This window comes from Juglans regia, chromosome 7 (genome assembly GCF_001411555.2).
Source record: "Juglans regia cultivar Chandler chromosome 7, Walnut 2.0, whole genome shotgun sequence".
In the NCBI taxonomy this organism is placed as follows: Eukaryota; Viridiplantae; Streptophyta; class Magnoliopsida; order Fagales; family Juglandaceae; genus Juglans; species Juglans regia.
This window is the reverse complement of record NC_049907.1, coordinates 49,037,552-49,058,022: the sequence shown is the minus strand read 5'-3', so window position 1 is coordinate 49,058,022 and position 20,471 is coordinate 49,037,552. Positions and strand designations below refer to the sequence as shown.

Here is a 20,471-nt window from a genome sequence, read left to right as displayed (position 1 = left end):
GGCAATTTGACTGGCAAACTGTTTCTGATTCTTCGGAGATATATCGGCACTCAAGTGCCTTGCTTTTCATGCCTGGTGACTCGGATCGGTTGACCCACAATGTCATGGCATTCTAGGTAATGGTATTCTATCTGGGTTTGGGTTTTATTTAGGAAACAATTGAAACTGTTTATTTGAGCTTCTGAGAAAAGTTGCTCCCCAATCTCCATTGTCGGTTGTACTATTACCCTGTACTTTGAAGACAATCAATCCTTTATTTTTTGATATGGATAAGTGAAAATTAATCAGAATTGATAAGTTGATATGTATATGCTCCCAATTCCAAACATAGAATCAGCTGAAGCAAATCCTCCATCCACTCAAAACAGATATGTACAGCAATTTCTCTGCACTCAAACCTGCGAGTAATATATCCATCCCCTGCCACCGCGAGCTGGAAAAGGAGCTTAATTTCTTTATATTTGCAGGAATCTATAATATTTGTGAGAGAAACTAGAACATAATACAAAGGAGATGCATAATGGAATTTGGCATTATCAGAGACCATTACAAAACTAGTTTATAGGAAAACAACTTAAATTAAGCTAAAAGAATATAAGCTACAATATTCCAAAATTGGATGAAGATGGATTCCTCCACACCTCTCCAATAGTTAGGTGAAGATAGAAAAACAAATTTGGCAATTCAACTGTACAATAAACTGATACTGCTCCTTCTCTAACTTCCTATGTTGTCACTGCTGGAATCTGTATGAATGGTTAGCCTTCATGCTGTCATCACAAATTTGCTGCCAAAGAATTTTTTTGGGGAAAAAAAAAGTGAAATTGTTAGACTCTGTTTAGACTGTTTAAAATTCAACAATGCCAGTCTAAAATACATTGGTTAATCAAGAGTCAAGACGCGGAATTTAATACCTAAACGTTTCATCTCAAGAGCGATTAACAGCACCTACTGCATCTTGGTAGAGCATGCTGTTCAGCGAATGAGAACTCCCCATGCCGAACATGCTGGCCAGCTTTCCATGGAACTCTTCATATGACTCAAGAAGCGATGGGTCAAGGGTGGTCCGACCTACATCCTTAGATTCCATGAAAACTTTGCAATGACCTGTCTCAAGAGCAGGATTGTGTTTTTGGTGATCTCTGTACCAGGGAGACCCTCCATCTGAAGAATTTTCCCCTGAACCATTCTGCCGTGACACAGAACCAGAGCCATCAGAGAAGTTTGCCATCTTCTCGGGGCTCCCATCTGATGAGCTGTTTCCAGTTGCATCACCAGAGCAGCTCTTAGAACCCTGCTGTTCTTCAGTCAGGATGAGTTGACCAAACAATACTATGTGGGGCGCCTTTACTTGTTTGGTTTCCTTCAGGTTCTGGGTGGAACCTCCAATTGTCAGCAAGCAAGATAAATCATTCTTATCAGCGCCTTCCATGAACTTACCACAAGGGACTCTAGGTGGAGGAGCCGCATGATCAAGCTGCTGAAAACCAACTGGAAACAGACTTGTCTGCATTTTGTTGCTTTGGAGATCTCCTGAAGATGGTCCAAATTGAACATGCCTGGCTCCCTGTATGCCTGCAGGAATATTGCCTGATATTCGACTTAAGGGGCTGCTGGGATTAAGGAGGTTGCTGGAAAGAGATGACATTGGAAATTGACCAATTAAGGAATAATCCGGATGCTGTGGAAGCCGCAACTTTTTTCTTGGTGGTGAGAATGGGGGGAGATGGATGACTGGTAAGTTTGATACCAGTTCAACCAGCCACGGGCTAACACGCTTCACATTCTGGAGTAAATCTGGTTCGTCCCATGCTACCTGGCAGATGGTATTTGGCAAAAGGTCATTAGAAGCATGAATATAAATGAAACAGATTAAAGCCCAACAAGGAACCCTACGAAGGACCTGTACAACAACTGATATATCAGTTGTTCGACAACCATGAATTAATGGGTCTATCTACTTCGCAGCATGAGATTTTTTAATTTTTGTAATTAGCATTTATATTGAAGATAAGGCATATTGCCCAAGATTTGGGAATTAGCCAGGAAGATCATCAGCACAAAACCATTAGTACAATTGGCCAAATTTAGAATTACAGCCGAGATGACGAATTATCACCATAATACAAGCCAGGCATTGCCTGAATTCTGTTTAATGTGGGACTACGACTTTTTGTGCTTGCTCATAGAAATCCAGATATCCATCTATAATGGTTCATGTTGTGGCATGTCTCTAAAAATCACACAAATAAAATCTTTTGTTTTGGATAATATAGATGCTAATATGTGGACCTTTTTTTGTTAAGTAATCTGAGAGGGCTTAAATATGCATACGAAGATAAACTGAACCTGTAAGAGACGCCACGGAGAATCAGGCCAACGAACAGGATCAGCAACCTGAACAGAAGATACAGTTCCCATGAACCAGCTTATCCTGGAGGAGTCTTCAGTTTCAAAAGGCATTTTAAATCTCATCCCAGAGTACCACTGGATTTGCAAAGCAGCTCTGACTGCAGAGGCCTTGACAAAAAACTCTGGCGTGCTTGCTCGCGGATAGTACACAACCTCGAATGGCTGCCCATTAGCAGCAAGAGTAGCAGCTTCCGCAACAGATTCACCGCTAACCCTTCCCCTCAATTCCACACCAGAATTTCTTCTATTCAATTTATTCTCGCCCTCCCTCAAAATCCCAGAGTACCCACCAAATGGAGAGCCAGTCTTTGTAACATCTTGGTTCCACCCAGACAAGTACTCGGTCCCACCACCAATTCCTCTCTTAGCCCTCCTTACCCCAACACAAAGATCCCCATTATCCGCTCTCAAAAACACGATGGAGTCCCCAGCAACAAGCTTCTTCTGGTTCACAAAACTACTCCACCCTGTCGTCAGAAGGTGACGGCGAGGCGTCCCTCTATATATATGCCTAAACTTCCAAATCCCACCATGCACATCCTTTGCTAAAATAGTTTGAACCGGGGGCTCCGCGTTATAATCCAGGCGAGGAAAGATGGTCTCCGCGCAATAACGAGGCACAGAAAAGCCCCCACCATTGTTTGCATCAGATTGTGTCAGTGTCTTAGCAAAAGAAACCGGTTTTTCTTGCCCCTCAATCCCACTATTTCCCGCAAAACCATCATCCTCAAAATCCCATTTACCGTCTCTCAAAGGTATTAACTTTATTTTGGCAAAAACCTCATCGGTCTCAGGGTCTGCCATGTATCTTATACCAGAGACCCTGCAGAGAATGAGCGAAGGAATCCGAGAATCCCCGATGTCTGTGGCCCCGCAGAGGACGTGTTCGGCGTGGCCTTGAGGGAAGTAGAAGACCTTTGAGTTAATGGGTGGCATTTGAACCATAACACCAGCACAGGCGTGCCATAGCTGAGAGTCCAAGCACTTGTCTGAGTTCCTCGCAGGTACTTCTTTAACAGAATCCATCACCGTAATCATTATGGAAAGCAAAGCCTTTAAAGCGTCGAAGTCCTAATTTTACTGGGTTCCCTTTTTCTTTTCCCAAGTAAAAAGACTGCTAGCAAGCAAAGATTTAACCCCAGTAAGAATAAATTCCAACCGAAAACCATTTTTATTTTCCGAAATATTAACTATACAGTGAATGTTGTCCCCTGTTTGGCTGCTGAGAAAGTTTTGCTTATAAAAAAAATAAAAAGAAAATCAGAACATAACAGCTGAGACTTGAGGCCATTTTCTTTGTGTTCTTTAACCATTAAATACACATAAACAAGATTCAACTTTGAGAACTTTCCTTCGGGATTCACAGCAACCAGACGAAATAACATTACTCCGAGAGAAAGTTTTAAAGAGGGAGGAAGGAAGATGCTCGTTTACCTTTAAATCAACGGAAAACGAGAAGGAATTCACCAAAACACTTTCTTTCGCCTCTAAGAGTGTTGCAATTCCTTCGACGAGCACGAAGTACTACCACCAGAACACATACCACTCTTTTCCACGGAAAATCAGACGCCCAAGAAACAGACAGAGAATTTCACAAAGACAAATTCTTGGGAAAGAAGAATGAATAAGACTGACCATGGAAGATTGTGACGGTGGTATGGAGCGTGTGTGAGAAACAGTGTGTGTATTACTGTAAAGGAAGCGAAGCACCTGAAGTTGCTTCGTTGCCGACCAGACGGGAAATGAGTGTGAGAGATTTGACGGAACAGAACAAATAGTATGGAAATACTGACATTTTTTTTTTTTTATTCTCATTTTATTTTGGGGATCGGAAAAGTCCAAGGCAGACCAATTGCCAACATTCAGGTGAATTTCTTTTTCCTTTTCTGTCGCTATTTCTGTTTTTATTTCAGATCTTAAAACACTGAACACTCGCACTTTTAGTTTTTTCTTCATTATTTACTCTCTCTTACTCTCGGTTTTTCAGCGCGTGTTGTTAGCTTGTGTTCTCTAATTCAAGGAACTAGCTTGGGTCCAATTCCAACTGTTCCTATTGAAACGGGATTTTCATTTATGTGACACGTGGTACAAACCCAACAGGAGATCCAACGTCGATTAAAATTGGAACTCATTTCCATCCTGCTTAATTGAGATACAAATCAGTCTAAAAATTCATATTCAAACTTATATATTCTAAAGTAATAAATGAACTCTTATCGATAAAGGTTGTAACTGTCTCAAATTATATTCATATCTTATGTTAATGCACTAGAATGACACAACCTTTCTATATTCATGTCTTATGTTTCTGAATTTTGTCATTTTAGTGTATTAACGTAAAACATGAATATAATCTATGTCGACAAGAGTTCATTTATTATTCAGAATATATAGGTTTGAATACAGACTTCTAGACTAATTTGTATCTCAATTAAGCAGGATAGAAAAAAAAAATTTATATTTTTTTCCCATAAAAAAAATCTCATATTTTCTATTTTTTTAAAAAAAATTTATTATATATATCATTTTCACAGTCGCAGTATCTTGCGTGGTAGCAAGTGTAATAAACGCGACGAAAAACGAGTAGGGGGGCAAATCTCCTTAAAATCAGATGGATTACTAATAATAATTATATATAATATATATATATATATATTATATCCCCGATAAAACCCCATAAAGATGAATTACGATACCGTATTATGTACATAAAATATCACGAGTTTCATATGCATTCCCTCAACCACCTTAACACCAAACCGTATTGTAAATTTCACGTCGTCCGGCCCTAACTCTACCAGGTAACCACGGTTAACTAATCCTAATGTTTAGTTTAGCTCACCGGAGTCATCGGTCAATCCGAAGACCATGTGTCATTGGTTAGCTCAGGTGCATGTATTGTGTTGGTGTGTTCCCATTTTTTTTGTTCGCTGTAATCCTACGACGAAAAGGAGGGACAAATTGGTCAAATCATGACTTTTAAAGTACTTTAATTGTAGGGGTATTGGAATTAAAACTAAAAATCCTTTTACTTGATCAATAATATCGACCTCATCTGGTGTCAAGATTTCAACCCGCATCGGATGTATATATGCTTCATATATTAATACGACAAGGTTTAGATTTAAGAATGGTTTAGGGTCGTAATCCGGGTTAGGTACAGTACTGTCCTAATTATGTGCCCTGAGTGGGAGATTAAAGCAACTGATTATGGATTACGGAAGGAAGGAAGAATTAATGTATAATCTAATGTTGCGACAATGACACAGGGAGTAAGTTCGATTTGGTTATCTGCCAAAAAGTACGATTGCTGGGAAAAGCCAAACATGTTCGGCAGACGACCTTGGTCGGTCTGGCTATAGGACACCGTTTCGGTCATCAACGATGCCATTTTCTAAGCCAACCGAATAAATTAAGAATGAATCATATATTTATGGAAAAAGATTATCCATTTATATATATAATATAATATGCCAATGACTTAAAAGATTTTTTCAACTAATTGATTTTATTTATTTATACCAACATAATAATGTTATATTCAGTTTTAGAACGTTCAATTGTTTCTTTAAATATATGAGAAATGATAGTTACAGTCGTGAGTATACAAGTGTCGTGCAGTCGTTTTGAAAAAAATAAATAAATATGAGACCTACATAAAAATAAATTAATTTTTTAATAATAAACCTCATAAATTTTCAAAACTACTATACGGTATTTACGTATTTCACTACTGTATATAACATTACTTTAAATATATATATATATGTATATATAGATGAGTCTCGAATACGTACGAACTACGAAGGAGATCATGCAGTACTTAGAGATCGATATATGATGATGGGTGGACCTAAATTGCAAAAGCCATTGATCGGTGGCTTAATTATAAATGGGTACGTGACCGGAGCACTCTATTTAATTTCGTAATGAATAATTATTATGTTCTTAGAATAGACGTACACCACACTAACCGAGTAGATGAAAGAAAACTTAGCAACAACAAACAAGATTAATAATGCTGCTCTTCAACCACCAGAAAGCGAAAACCTGTATCCATCCTTAACCACCCCGAATTAATACAAAGTTGCCTGGCAATTTGGGTAATATGTATATATTTGTTGAAGTAGACTCTGCACCAATCTATATATATATATATATATATATATATATATCAGTATAATGAAGATAACCTGTTTTAACATAGACTTTGTACCAATTTATATAAAAAGAAAAATTTTATACACTATATTACTTAGGGCTGGGCTCAGAGTCGGAGTCGGAGTCGGAGTGCTCGTTTCCGACCTCCGACTCCGACAATAGTCGGAGCCAAATTGGAGCTCCGACTCCGACTCCGAACTGGAGTCGGAGTCCGACTCCGATCGGAGGTCGGAGCTCCGACCTCCTATAGGAGCTCCGACATAAGATCGGAGCTCGACGTGCGCTCGAGGTTCGCTCGACTTCCGCTCGACTTCCGCTCGACCTGTCGCTCGAGCAGAACTCTTCCAGAGAGGTTCGCTCGACTTCCGCTCGACATGTCGCTCGAGCCAATGTTCAATACAACATGTGCTCGACTTGCGCTCGACACCTCGCTCGAGCGAAAGTGTACAGTAAAAAAAATTTCGGAGTCGGAATCGGAGCTTCTTGGAGCTCCGACTCCGACTCTGACTCCGAATAGATATTCGGAGCTACTCCGAATTCCGATTCCGAATTCCGATGACTCCGACGAAGTCGGAGTCGGAGTCGGAGCGGAAGTCGGACGGAGTCGGAATTTTTGAAATTTTGCATACCCCTAATATTACTATTCTATTTTTATCCTTTAAGTATGATGTGGCATATTTATATATTATTATTAAATGATCATTTATTACATATTTTTTTATTATTTAATAGTGATAAATATTTTATATAATATTTAATATAATCAAAATAGGATGAGAGTATAGTATATAACATTACTTGTATAAGAAACATGACATGCATGCAAGCCGCTGCGGGCCGGGTCAAGGGGATTGCACGTGTACCCCATCCTCTGACCTTGCAAAATTTATGTGACCCAATAAACTTGACCCTTAAGATTCGGGAAAAGAAACAAAGCTCAAAATTTTCCAAAAGTTTGAACTTAAAAAACTTTATAAAGTCAATTGATGATATTTTCCTTACCTTTTATTGACGACCAAACACGAGCTTATGGTTAAAACTCTTGACCTTTTCCACACGTACGGAGTGTATATATATATATGGTTAAATTTAATGTAATAATTGTTTGTTTTGCTTACATTTTTCGTAGAGAATAATAAGAAATTAACAATGCTATTTCAATCTCAGCTTATAAAGGCTTTGTCTTCTTCTTTTTTTTTGGTTAAGATCATAACATTAAAGAAATCAATAGATTTTTTTTTTTTTTTGCTGTGTTTATTACGGGCAGGCACATATATATAGTTTGTAACGAAGACTCGAACTTAGGTTAAGTGAATGAATAATTGATAATGGTGGTGTGCGTTTTTCAAAAAAAAAAAAATAATAATAATAATAATAATAATAATAATAATAATAATGGTGGTGTGTGCTAACATATATAGTACCTAGCGTATTGAGTGATAATTAGTTCTATATTGACTTTTTACCGGAACAACTATATATATACGCTTTTAGTAATTATAAGAGACTCTTATAATTTATATAGTCGTAACTATTAATTATTTTTTTAATATAAATGATATCCCACCCTCTAGAACTTGTATAGACAAGTAGGCAGGAAATATGGAGAACCCCCTAACAGTATACATGAAGAGGTTTAACGGGGAACGTCGATAAAGTGAGTCAGGAAGCCATGCCACATTAAATGATTCTAATAAATGTACAGTAGAAAATGACAAAGGTTCTTCAAAGTCAGGGATGAATTGTCACAACCCAAAACTTAGTATAAAAGTCGATCTCCAGATATAAAGAACTAGCTCTGATCCTTCTAAACTTATGAAGATATACTAATTTTGACATCAGAGACTTCCCAGCCAATACCAAAGCCCTCCATTCTTTGTGTTTGCTTAAGTGTAAGTCCAAAAATCCAAGTTGTTAGAGCCCTGCTTAAAAATGTGCAAAACATACGTTAGCACTACCATTCAATTAAGTTTAACCATTTTTTATGCTCCTATCCAATCAATTACAACCATGTATCTTCTCAGAACAGGAAAAAAAAAATTGTATGTGATATTATAATTAATATGTATAGAAAAATGCTAGTTATCTTTAAATTATATCGCTCAAAATTATTAGTAATGTATTTTGTTTGTTTTTTCAAATATTTACAAAGTTATTACTAGTAAATTTATATATATATTTAAATATTTTTAAAAATATTTAATAAATAAATTAGTGATCACGGCGCTGGTAAGAGCTGGGCGGGGACCCATATATATATATATTATAATGTCATTAAAATTATGTATAAAAGCTCTCAATCTTCAGACAATCAGAGACGACGTGATTTTTCTCGTACGTGCGAAGCCAAAGCAAAAAAAATCAATAAATCCTGAACTCAAAGAACTAGACAATTTTATAGAAACTCGTGAACAAGCTAGCCATACCGCTTTAATAGAAAGAGATCGACACTTTAACCAGAAGCACTGGTGGCTACTGGCTAGAGATATTGGACCGGGTCATGGGAATCAAACAAAAAGACTTGTGAAAGAAAACAAAACATGGACAACGACACCAACTTGTCTCGGTCCTTCTACGCAAACCTCTTCTTCAACAATTGTGTTTGTTTTTTCTTCGCAAAATGACCCATAAATTAAGGCTAATTAATTGACCCCTCATCAATGTTGTTGGACTTTTATTTTTATTTTTGTTAGTTTGCATTGCTGGATAACTTACCTCATAAACAAACTGCATACAACCACAACCTATACACAGTCCAACACACAAATTAGGTGTCCGCTATTGTCTTGTGGTCGTCTTTCTTCGCATGGCTTTTTGATTAGGACCACGCAACGCATGCATGCAGGACCAACAACATTTATAACATACGTGTACTATTCTTCGTTTTTGCCAAAAAGAAATCACGAAAAATATAAGACGTCCGTGCGTAAGAGTTTCTTGTTCAGTCTAGGTGTTTAATTTGATATGATCGGAACTGTTTAGTCTGAGCCGATGAAGTCAGCTCGAAGCAGTGCTAACATTTGCGGAGTGGTCCAACACCAAAACGGCAATCGCATAGCCTTTTGTTTCACTTGCAGCTAGCTCGGTGACATGGGTGTTTAAACTGTAAACGGTCTTTCTCACGTGCAGCGATCGAGAGGGTTGCTGTCTTCCACTTGTCCAGACATGACGTGGTGTCCCCACATGCATGCTCTGTGAATCTCGTAATGACAGGTTCGGACTTGACGTGCGGGGACAACCGAGGTGGGCCCGTGTCGGAATCTCTGTCGTTACTTCTGGTCCTACAGTGAATTCTCAGCCTCCTATCAAACATCTCCTGACTTCCATTTTTGTTTTTACTCCTCTTTAATTTTGTCATTGATAATCAAATTTAGTACACTTTTTTCTCAAATCGATTTTTTAATTTTAGATAATAATATTGTGCCGAAGAGCGACCGACAGATCACATGTAATGACAAACATGAAACGCATGCAGTATATATTTAGCCTGTATAATAGTTTTCCTTTAAAGTATATACAATGGTTAGAAAAATTTAATGCCCTTAATGAGGACGCCGGAGGGGTGTGGCCTGCTTTGTGACGTCGATTGGTACTAGTTGCTAACATTGTGATTGGTGATTGGTGTGGTGGGGCAGTGAAGTTTTTGGCATTGTGATGAGCAAACAAAGATTCCCAGTCGGAAGGGACAGCAAAATTAAGGCCTGCAATAAATTATGATCCCAACTGGCCTGCTCGTCGTTGCATGAGCCGTCGGTTGTTTCGACAATGAATGCCGCACATCTCCACACGCATGCGGGCCGGGGGCTGTTGCTCATATGCCGCTCCGATGGCCGTGGGCGTGGCCACCGCCTTCGCTTATGTGTTTTTGCTTCAGAATTAAAAGCTAACAGCCTTCGGTCAAATACCAAGAAGGCAATTATTTATTCTTTTTTTATTGGGGGGTTACCGCGTACAACAACTATACATAGCTTGGATATCATGATCAGGCTTCGATAACATCAACCCAACTTTCATCAATATTGGTGAATTGTGTCCGTACTTGTGGGTTCCCACAACTCAAAAACAAAACTTCATCTCGATTAATAAAACATTAGACATTAATGGAGGTTATAACCATTAATGCATCATTGAATTATGCGTAATAGTCAAGTTAATATAAAAGATGTGAGTATGTGACTTTAAATGAACGGGCATGTGAAGACTAGCGGCTCAAACTGACACCGGCTCACCCATTGCAGTACTGGGACCCGAGTTAGCAAACGTAAGCAATATGATGGGCACGAGCTTGCTCGCTGGGATAGGACTCAATAGCGACGAACTCGGTCGACGGTCTACAATACAAGCCATTCGAGTTTGGTAATTAATTAGCCTAGCCGGCCCATATATAATAAGTGCCACCTAGAAATTACAGGCTTTTCAAAATTCAGATTCAAACCTCGAAAGAAGGTCCTTTACACTTTCAGGATATATAGCCTTACCAAAGCCAATTTTAACGCCGTAAAACTTGGGCATCCTCGAGGCTATCAATAAAATTTAGTTCCCACTTTCAAGGAACTATTTTTGCTGATGGGTTCAAATATTTGGGCTTTCAACTATATATTTCAGTCTCGGCAGAGGACTTTTGTTCATTGTTCGGGCAGGGTCAAGATTTTCACACTGTCCTCAAAACTTTATTTGGGCTGAGAACTCAAACCTATATAACACGACAAAACCACATTGTCAAACACTGGCCCAATTTACTTAAAAAAAACGTTTGTTGTAAGCGCATGGTATAAAAAGTGTACAAATATGACTGACGTAGAGACACTTGATGAGAGAGAGACCAAGCTGCTGGAGCTGGTGAGAGAAAAAGACCGAGCTGATGAGAGAGGAAGAATTCATTTTAAATTTAACGTGGCATGGACGACTGCACGTCGATTATATCTAACGACTGTATATAGAAAAACTATTTACTTAAAATACAGTTCTCCAAAGGAACAACAAGAAACACTTATCTAAATTAGAAGAGAGAGTTTTGTTTGCGCGATGAAGGAAAAATAAATCAGGTCGGCTAAGCTTTTCATGTTAGGAGGGAGAATAGACAATTTTTTTTTTCCTATTAAGTGGAGTGAGAAGGAACACCATTCTAATGTTTCCTATAAGAATAGTCATAATCAAGCGCAGTTTCACGACATGTCTTTGAAAGGAATACACACGAAATGATTAAAAAGTTCAATCAGCATAAGAAATTAAATAAAGAAGCTGAAAGGGTTGATGTAATTGAGTCGGTTTTACGCCCTCAAATTAACATTATTATGTATTTGTTGGTGGTAAAGTTGCAAATGTTCAATCATTAGGTTGCGGTGGGTCGGGATTGGGACGCAATGCCAAATGCCAAAAAACAAAAGCAAAAACAAAAACAAAACGACCATAGGCAAATGATGGGGTTTCCATTTTGCTGATGCCTAAAGCAATCTATAAAAATCATTAAATCACCAACCCAATGTTGATGTTTTCAGGTAAAGTTTGGGCCGTATGTTAAACCCTGCAACTGAATAGAAACACACTGCCCAATATAAACGTGTTGACAATTGTCATCTCCATCGGTTCCCACCTTAACACGTTTTTACAGGAAGATGTACTCTCCTAACCCTCATACATTATCATCACCATCTCAAAGTTGGCAAATTCATAAGATGAGCTTTATATTTTCTAGGTCACAAATGATTAAAGAATGAGAGGATTTTGATATCCCTCATGTAGACACAATAATTCTAATTGATCCTTGAAATACTAAACTCAACTCATTTCAAATCAATTATTGATAAGACACACAACTTTTCAACTTTTCATAAAAAAGTTAATTTCATTTCAACTTACTTTATACATTTTAATCTAAAAAGTTAAATTCATCTCAACTTAAAAAAGTTAAATTCGTCTCAATGAGATCCATAAAATAGTACTATTATTCACAACTCAACTAAACTCAACATCTAAACGTAGTAACTAATCTAATTGTGAATTAAATATGAATGTTAAATTTAATTATTATAAAAGACTAGAAGAGGCTGAGGAATCTCAGCTTGTGAACAAAGATAGGGCCTATGCCTCGTCGTGTCTATCCCCAACATTTGGTGGTGGGAGTTCAAAACAGGTATATCGTTTTCATTGATGGGGTTATTCAAAGCCACTCCCTTGCAACGTGCTCAAAGACTTGATTACGAAAACGACATCAATCAACACATGGCAACGAAGTTACGATAAGTAGAACTGCATCGCATTCGTGTTTGACATTCTTGCACTTGCATTATCTGTTATACCAGATATTTATTTCTTCACGTAATTACTTGCTGGAGAGTTGAGCCGATTCGATTGTAACCCGTATCGATCTAATACAATCTTAGCCCGACACCGTTCAACTCCGGTGTCGACCAGATCCAGCCCATTTTGATAAAAACCGGTTGACTGACTTTTGAGCTCTAATTACGCCAGTGTATAGAACATGTTCTTCGTTACAAACAAAGGGAAAAGCAAAAAAAAAAATAACTGAAGGAAGGAAAGGATCTAAAAGAAGAATATGAAGCTGGAAAGGAAGAGGCCGGAGGGATAATACTTACTTTTCTTACTTTTTCAAGCCAGTCTGGAGTCAATATTTGATTCGATCAAAAAGCAAAAACACTTCCCACCAAATATCAAGGACATATCTTGGTTGGTTGCACTTAAATGCTAAGAAGCAGTAACTTCGATTTGCTAATAAAAAGCTACATGCAGTAGAAACGAAAGTTGCTTGAGGTGGGGAGAAAAGAAGCGGGCCGGGGAGAGAGAGTACAGTGCCACAGAAAGGCACTTAGGTACTGAAGCATAACAAATCTCAGATTCCATTACTTATCTCAGAATTTTCTACTACAAATGAACTGCAAAAAGAATTCCCATGGAAAGGAAGAAAAAGGAAAAGAATGCTAAAAAGAGAGAGAGAAACACACACACACACACACCCACTCACTCCCATGGCTATCACTGAACCTACATTCTACCCTTAAGAACTTCCACTTATCTCTACCCATTTTCAGTTATCTCGTGACAATCCTCCTCTACATGCTACAATATGGTCATCTATTGCTCCTATCAGCCCCTCCCTTTTCATCCCTGTACATAAAGCAGTGAACAAAATAAATGAAACAACTGAGAAACAGCGTAAGAGAGGAAAGAGGGAGGAAGTGAGGAAAAAAGGTTCCTACAGGGAACAAGTTCTCTCATCCATCCTCCCTACATGTAATCAAGTCCAAGGTTGCTATTTGTATTCGGAATAAGTTCTGGCAAGGCAGTCACATTGGGTCGTGTTGCCGTTATAGTAGCCTTCTCCCCAAACTTGTTTCTCATTTCCAGCACCTTCTTATGGGAATTGGAGTGCACGGATGGAATAAATGTCGGGCTTGCTGCAGGCCGGTATTCAGGATAGAGCCGACCTGACTTGTAGCGGACACCACATGCATTGCATAGTGTTTTCGGCCCCATTGGTCCTGCCCTCCATTGTGGAGTCTTGGTTATCTCACAATGCATACATTTCCTGACAGCTTGCAAAGGTGAATTCTGATTGGTCGTCTCTGCAGGTCCTTGTGGACCTGTCAATTTCATCTTCTTTTTCTTCTTGTGCTCTGCTGTGACTAGTTTTGGTATCTTGATCGACAGACTAGACTCTGCAAAACTCTCAGAATCGGAAGAGACTTTATTTGGTGCAAGGAATGGCTGAGGTGTCTCCGTAACAGAGGAGGAGGGGGAAATAAGTTGGATTGCAGAGCGTGGATTGAAGGTTGCAGGGCGAGGACGTTTGCTGCGAGCCCGCCCACAGCGGCCAGGGGTGATTGTTTCTGGGCTGCGCGGCACATTCTTCTCAACAGAACAGGAGCTGCTGCTGTCAAGGACAGAAACAGGGCTTGAAGTCTGGAACGGGTGGTGGGATGATTCCTTCTTGATGGAGTCGTCTTCTTTCTTCATGGTAAGGCTTCCACCAGCAAAGGAATCCTCGACAAAGTTTGAAAGCCATTCAAGCTGAACAATGTCTTCGTACTAGAGTAGCAACAAAAAACAAAACCAGAATGAGAATGAATGTCAGAAAAGAGATGTTTCACATGCATCCAAGAAAATCTCTAGCATAGGCAATCATTCAAGTATCCAAAATAATATAATCAATTCTTAGTGTGTTACAGTGACACGTAGATAAATTGTGTAGTAATTGAATAACTTATATCTCAATCATTATTCAAAATTCAAACTTATAATATATAAATATATCAGATTATAATATTAGACCCACATGGAGGTGACACGAGCCGGGTTAGTTAGAGAATGAAAAAAGCCACCTCAGCACCCATTAAAACCCAACTATCATTGTTTATGATCATAATTGACTTTTTTTTCAGCCCAAACAATAAAATTTATTAACAAATTCACACGACAGATCACGTGGCCTTCATTAATGACACGCTAGACTATCAAACCGTCCAATCCATTACCAGCGGGTGGATGACATGTCCGCCCACATGCATTTCGACTTTTGATTTGCTAAAATTCCCTTAAACCCCCTCCCCCCAAGGCAATTCGAATTTTGAAGCACAAATCGAAGTTTCTGTTAAAACTATATATATTAATATAATATATATATATATAGGTATTAAATAAACGCTCATTTGTACTTTAAAATAATTAAAACTGGCAAATAATCAGGTCTGTGAGCCTACTAGCACTTTTTAAAATTATGAATAATCAAACAACTGCTAGTTTTAAGAAATTACTAGGACTTATGACGTCAGCATGCATTTTCATTTACGAAACCACAGAAGACCCTGGAGAGTGGCCACTGGCCGCTGGTGCGCGGGGCTCAAATACTCACCGGAACGGAGAGCTCGGCGGAGAGGTCCGACGCACTGTTGGCGGAGAAGACCGACTCGGAACTGGGCAACGACTCGGACTGTGTCGGCCAAACGCTGGGGAAGGAGTTACAGTCCGTGCTGCCGAGCCCGGCCTCCACGTCGACGTCCTCGCCTGGGAAGTCCAACAGGTCCTCGATGTGATCGAAGAAGCTGCCGCAGTCTATCTCGTCCATGAAGTTCGGTCCGATCATGGTCCCAAAATTTTCCTGAGAAACAAACATACGAAAGGAAATGAGGGAAAGAGTTTTGAACGCTTTTTTGGTGATTTAATGGCAAATGCGTCAATCCTGAGGCCAACGCATGAGCCGTGTGGAGTATGTTAGCAAATACGACTAGAATACGTTAACGTTAAAAGTCACAAAATTACTGAATTTTGTGTACGCTCTCCGTAAAATATAAAGGTAGAAGAAAAAAAAGTTAAAAAATATACGCTTAGGAAGCACAAATTTCAATGCGAAATGCAGGTTTCTAAAGAGTGCAACCAACACATGGCGTAAGGTAGTGCCAGCACATGAAGTAATTCGCAAATTGGGTTGTGGTTTCCGACGATGGAATTGTTTTGTCCAAACTCGATTAAAACGTATTCCGCGTTCGAGAAAAGGAAAGATTTTGTATAGAAAATAAATGAAGAAGTTGGAACCAATTTGCGAAGCAGACCTTGCAAATTTCTGACCAAACAGCTGCTGAGTTTTTTGAACGAGGTCAAGATATTCCCCTAACAGAGGCAAAGATGGAGCTTTTACTCTTAACTGAAGATGAATTGAAGGAATTCTGCTTCGAGTCCTGCAGAAATTAAAAAACAAAAAAGAGGTCATTTGAGTACAGATGGGACCCAAATCTCTGCAGCGTGTTTAATTTATAAACAGAATGTAGAAGAGTTCACGAATTTCCCAAAAGAAAACCAAAATCATTTAAGAAGAAAATGCTACTCTGTGCAATGTTCTGTTGCGGGGAATACCGGGACAAGGAAAGAGCAAATGAAGTTAATTTTCCTTGAGTTGTTTATACGACTTTCCTAACCAAGATAAGTCCTAAGTTAAAAATTTTCTTTTCATTCTTTCCGGTTTCTCAGCAACCAAACAGCAAAATACTGCCAAAAACCTCAAACTCGAGCCCTGCCGACACTCTGAGTTCTGAGACTCAAAATGTTGCCGACACAAAAATTTTTTAAAAGTTTCAGAAATGAGAAAATGAAAAACCCAAAAAATGCAGAGCCAAACCAACATATAATTAATTCCCGCCCAAAATACTTGCAAGTTGCAACGACCAAATGAAAAAACATAATTACAAACCCAGAATAAAAAAGCAATTATCCAGCAAGAACCCCCAGAAGATGTAAACCGAAACGACAAAGTTTCGCTTCAAGGCCCCCCGAAAACCCTATTCCTCCATTGTAAACTGAAATGCTAGTAATAGTCTAGAGATCAGTTCGTACCTCTTTGAGAGAGAGAGAGAGAGAGAGAGAGAGAGAAGAAATTGCGGTGGGAGGGAGGTTTGAAAGGAGAGAGAGGAGAGGCAGAAAGGCTAAAAAGGGAGGAAAATGGAGTGTGATTGTAACGGTAGGTGAGCCTCCTCCTTCATTGCTAGCTGTCTTTTACTATCCCCTCCACTGTCGTGACGTTGAAGTCTCTCTCTCTCTCTCCAAAAAAAAAATTAAAGAGGAACACTTCTCCTCTCTCTCTCTCTCTCTCTGGTCTGATTACCCACGGGTCCCGCACCACCCCACCGCACCCAACCCTCCAACTTTTATTTTCTCACGGATTTTCTTTGGTTCTCTATTCAAAATTATTAAAAAGAGAGCAAAAGGATAATGGTATTCAAAAGAGCTACAGAGGGAAAAGAGAGGAAAGTGCAGGATTGGTTTCCTTTTCCTTCTTACTACGACGTCTTCTTTCTTTCACTTCAGTTCATTGGGTCTGGGTTTACGAATACTCTGTGCCCGCAGACTCTGACTCTGGATGTTCGTGTGTGAGAGATAAAGCGACTTGATTTTGTACTGTCCTTCTACTTAGGGTAGGTTTGGGGAGTAAGATGAGAATTTTATGTTTTATTTTAAAGTTTAAAATATTAAATTTTAATATTATTATTATTTTAAGATTTGAAAAAGGTGTATTGAAATTTTAAAAAGTTGAATTATTTATAATATTTTGTATGGAGATTTGAAAAAAGTGTAATGATGAGATGAAATGAGATGAAAATTTTATATTTTGGTTGATGTCCCAAACCTGCCCTTAGAGTCTGATCCCTGAGGATTTGTAAGAGTCTTCTTCAACCGCCGTTGTTTCCGACAGCCATTGTTTTTATTTTTTTATTTTACTGCATTCCTTCAACCGTTGGTCTTTACGGCCATAATGTTTTAACGCGTGAGATGCACTGCCTGTAATCAGAGTGGTTCTGTAACTGATTTGCCAAATTGCTTGCAGTAATCAGTAATGGATTTTGCCCCCAACATCACTTCAAACTACGACTTCATTCCTCAACACAAAATTACCTAACGCATTAATCGTTGCATTTGGCAGCTTCCAACGTTATCTTTTTTTTGGCCAAATATTTTAAAACCAAAGGGTGGTATTGTCATTGCATCCATCACATGGTTTCATAATTCAGCGTATTTGTCTTTACTAGAATCCACCAGTTTGAGTTTTTACTGCAAATATTTTATGGATACTTTTATGGGACACGTCAGAAATAATTTATTATTGATTTTTTTCCATTGATTACGGCTCTTACCTCTTAACTCCTCATTTAATTGGATGGATTACATGCACCAAATATCATCTTTTTGAACGGTTCCTTTCTTAACGTGGTCAAGTGATATCGGTCCAATTTAATTTGCCATTCATTTTAGTAGCAATGTTGATTACAAAATTAAACACTCACCAAGATTTGGCCATAGTTAATGATATATATTATTTCTGAAATAAAAATTATTTTCATCAGTTATTATTTATCATCTCATACTTTATAAAAAATATTCATATATTCTATAAAAAATACTCCCACAGCGTATAAAAAAACTATAAATATACAGTGAAAAATTGAATAGTAGTTTATACATAATAAATTTAATTTTTGAAAACATCTACATACGTACAAACGAAAATAAGTCTTATAATAATAATAATAATAGGATCCTATATATCTTCTAGGTGGTCCAAATTCAAAGTATATTGCAAGAAGAATCAAATTATAAGCTTGATATATATTTTAGTCATAGTATGATAAATTGGTAATTCGAGTGATGATCACCATGAGTTCCTGATCATCGAGCATTAAAGGAATAGGAAGTTCACATGCAGCTGATCTACACAAAGTGGAAATATCTGATCAAGCATCAGCTGCATGCATGTGATCATAACTTATAAAATGGGTGGGTGAGGGCAGCTGGTATGGCATATTTTTTACGGTCCTACCATTTACCACCTTAAGCCAATCTAAAGCCGAATCTTTAGTGCGCCACAAGTATGTTACAAAATTCGAGTTATAAAATAAATAAATAAATAAAAGTGTTAATTCTTAACTTAATTTTAGAGAAAAAAATTTAATTGATTTGGACCTCATGACTGAAATGATAGGCTTCAGTCACATGGAGGACTCCTCCTCCTACCTTTTTCTATTTCACCATCTTTTTAACTAACTTGAGGTGTACTCTTGATTGCGTCAATCCCTTCAGAAATACTCTCCCTCTAAAAGTTCAAAAATATTCAATAAATTCAAAGTCATGCAGCCCCATCTTCAGCTGCTGCTGCTGCTAGTGCTGCTGCTGCTGCTTCTGCTTCGATATGATCTTCTCTTCTTCTCCTTCTATTTAATTCTTCTTCTTTTTCTTCTTTTAACTACCTTGGATTGCACTCTTTGAATTACTTCCTTCGGAGAGACTTTTCTGACCTCTTTCAGAAAAGGAGGCGATTTAGGTAAAACCCAATAATATTTTAACCTAGTCACGGGACGTAGGGCTGGTTGGGCGACATGCACTATATATATATTGGCAACTACTCCATAATATATATATATATATATATATATATATGGAGTAGTTGCATGCCACGACGAACGAGCTGCAAGGAAGGCAACATGAGTTCACACGATCTACAAATTTTAGGAAGAAATTAAACAAGTCTACTGATAATATATAATATATTATATTAAGAAGAAATTAGTGACTTTTTACAACTATTTTCCCCCTTATACTATATATCGTATCCCGCAATATCGATCATATATTGACTCCACGACGAGCGGCCATCAAGCCTCACTCACATGGTGATGTAGAAGAAACCCAAAAGAAAACTAGTATATAATATTATGTCATGATAGCTAACACGAGTCAAATTCAGATGTATATAAGTGCTACGTCACTTCGAGATTTTCTTAATTTCGATATATAAACATATCTTTCCGATTAATGCTAGCTCGTTCGAGAACATGATCGCGAGTACTCTTTATAATGTGTTAATTTGTTTTTATCAAAATTTCCTTATTGATTATATATATATATATATGTATGTATATATATATATTCTTTCAAGTATATAATTATATTTATAAAAAATATTTATTTGTGATCAATTATTTAATTACTGTGACAATGACAATTTATTATCAAATGAATTCATTCTTATCGCAAAATAATTATTTTCATTGTAAATAACATTCAAAAATATTTATTTTTTTTTTAATGAATTAATATGTGTGTGTATATATATAGTATTTCTCAATCACAAGTGAATGGTAATTGATAGAACTTGGGTTCTAATATTCCTCTTTGAGAAAAAAAAAACTTTCGAGTTGTCTAAAGATTCAAATACTCTTTTCGTAGCATTAGGGGGGGGAAGTGAAATATATATATATATATATATATCTCGATAAATCAGATGGAAAAACTGAATGTATCGTATGTATAACGTGTATCACGATTTCTCAATCATCTCCTTAATATACGTCCCGTCCCTATTTGTGATCGATCTTTAAGAGTGAGGAATGCAAAAG

At 37.8% G+C, this 20,471-nt stretch overlaps 2 protein-coding genes across 4 annotated transcripts; both read right to left on the bottom strand.

The window, feature by feature from the left end:
* Positions 1-514: 514 nt before the first annotated feature.
* On the bottom strand, positions 515-4,193 carry LOC109015654 (auxin response factor 18-like). Its single transcript, XM_018998117.2, has 4 exons — positions 3,847-4,193; positions 2,350-3,526; positions 915-1,816; positions 515-787 (listed from the first exon to the last, which is right to left on the bottom strand). The coding sequence occupies exons 2-3, from the start codon at positions 3,448-3,450 to the stop codon at positions 929-931; spliced, it is 1,989 nt and encodes a 662-aa protein (XP_018853662.2). The 5' UTR covers positions 3,451-3,526; positions 3,847-4,193; the 3' UTR covers positions 515-787; positions 915-928.
* Positions 4,194-13,407: 9,214 nt separating this feature from the next.
* LOC108997118 (GATA transcription factor 8-like) lies at positions 13,408-17,132 on the bottom strand. Of its 3 annotated transcripts, none has more exons than XM_018973250.2 (4): positions 16,918-17,132; positions 16,140-16,265; positions 15,443-15,688; positions 13,408-14,619 (listed from the first exon to the last, which is right to left on the bottom strand). In XM_018973250.2, exons 3-4 carry the CDS (start codon positions 15,671-15,673, stop codon positions 13,819-13,821), a joined length of 1,032 nt encoding a protein of 343 aa, XP_018828795.1. In that variant the 5' UTR covers positions 15,674-15,688; positions 16,140-16,265; positions 16,918-17,132; the 3' UTR covers positions 13,408-13,818. The 3 variants fall into 3 exon arrangements, with proteins under 3 accessions (XP_018828795.1, XP_018828796.1, XP_018828797.1); XM_018973251.2 differs by having other exon boundaries at positions 16,775-16,973; XM_018973252.2 differs by lacking the exon at positions 16,140-16,265 and having other exon boundaries at positions 16,918-17,071.
* Positions 17,133-20,471: the final 3,339 nt, after the last annotated feature.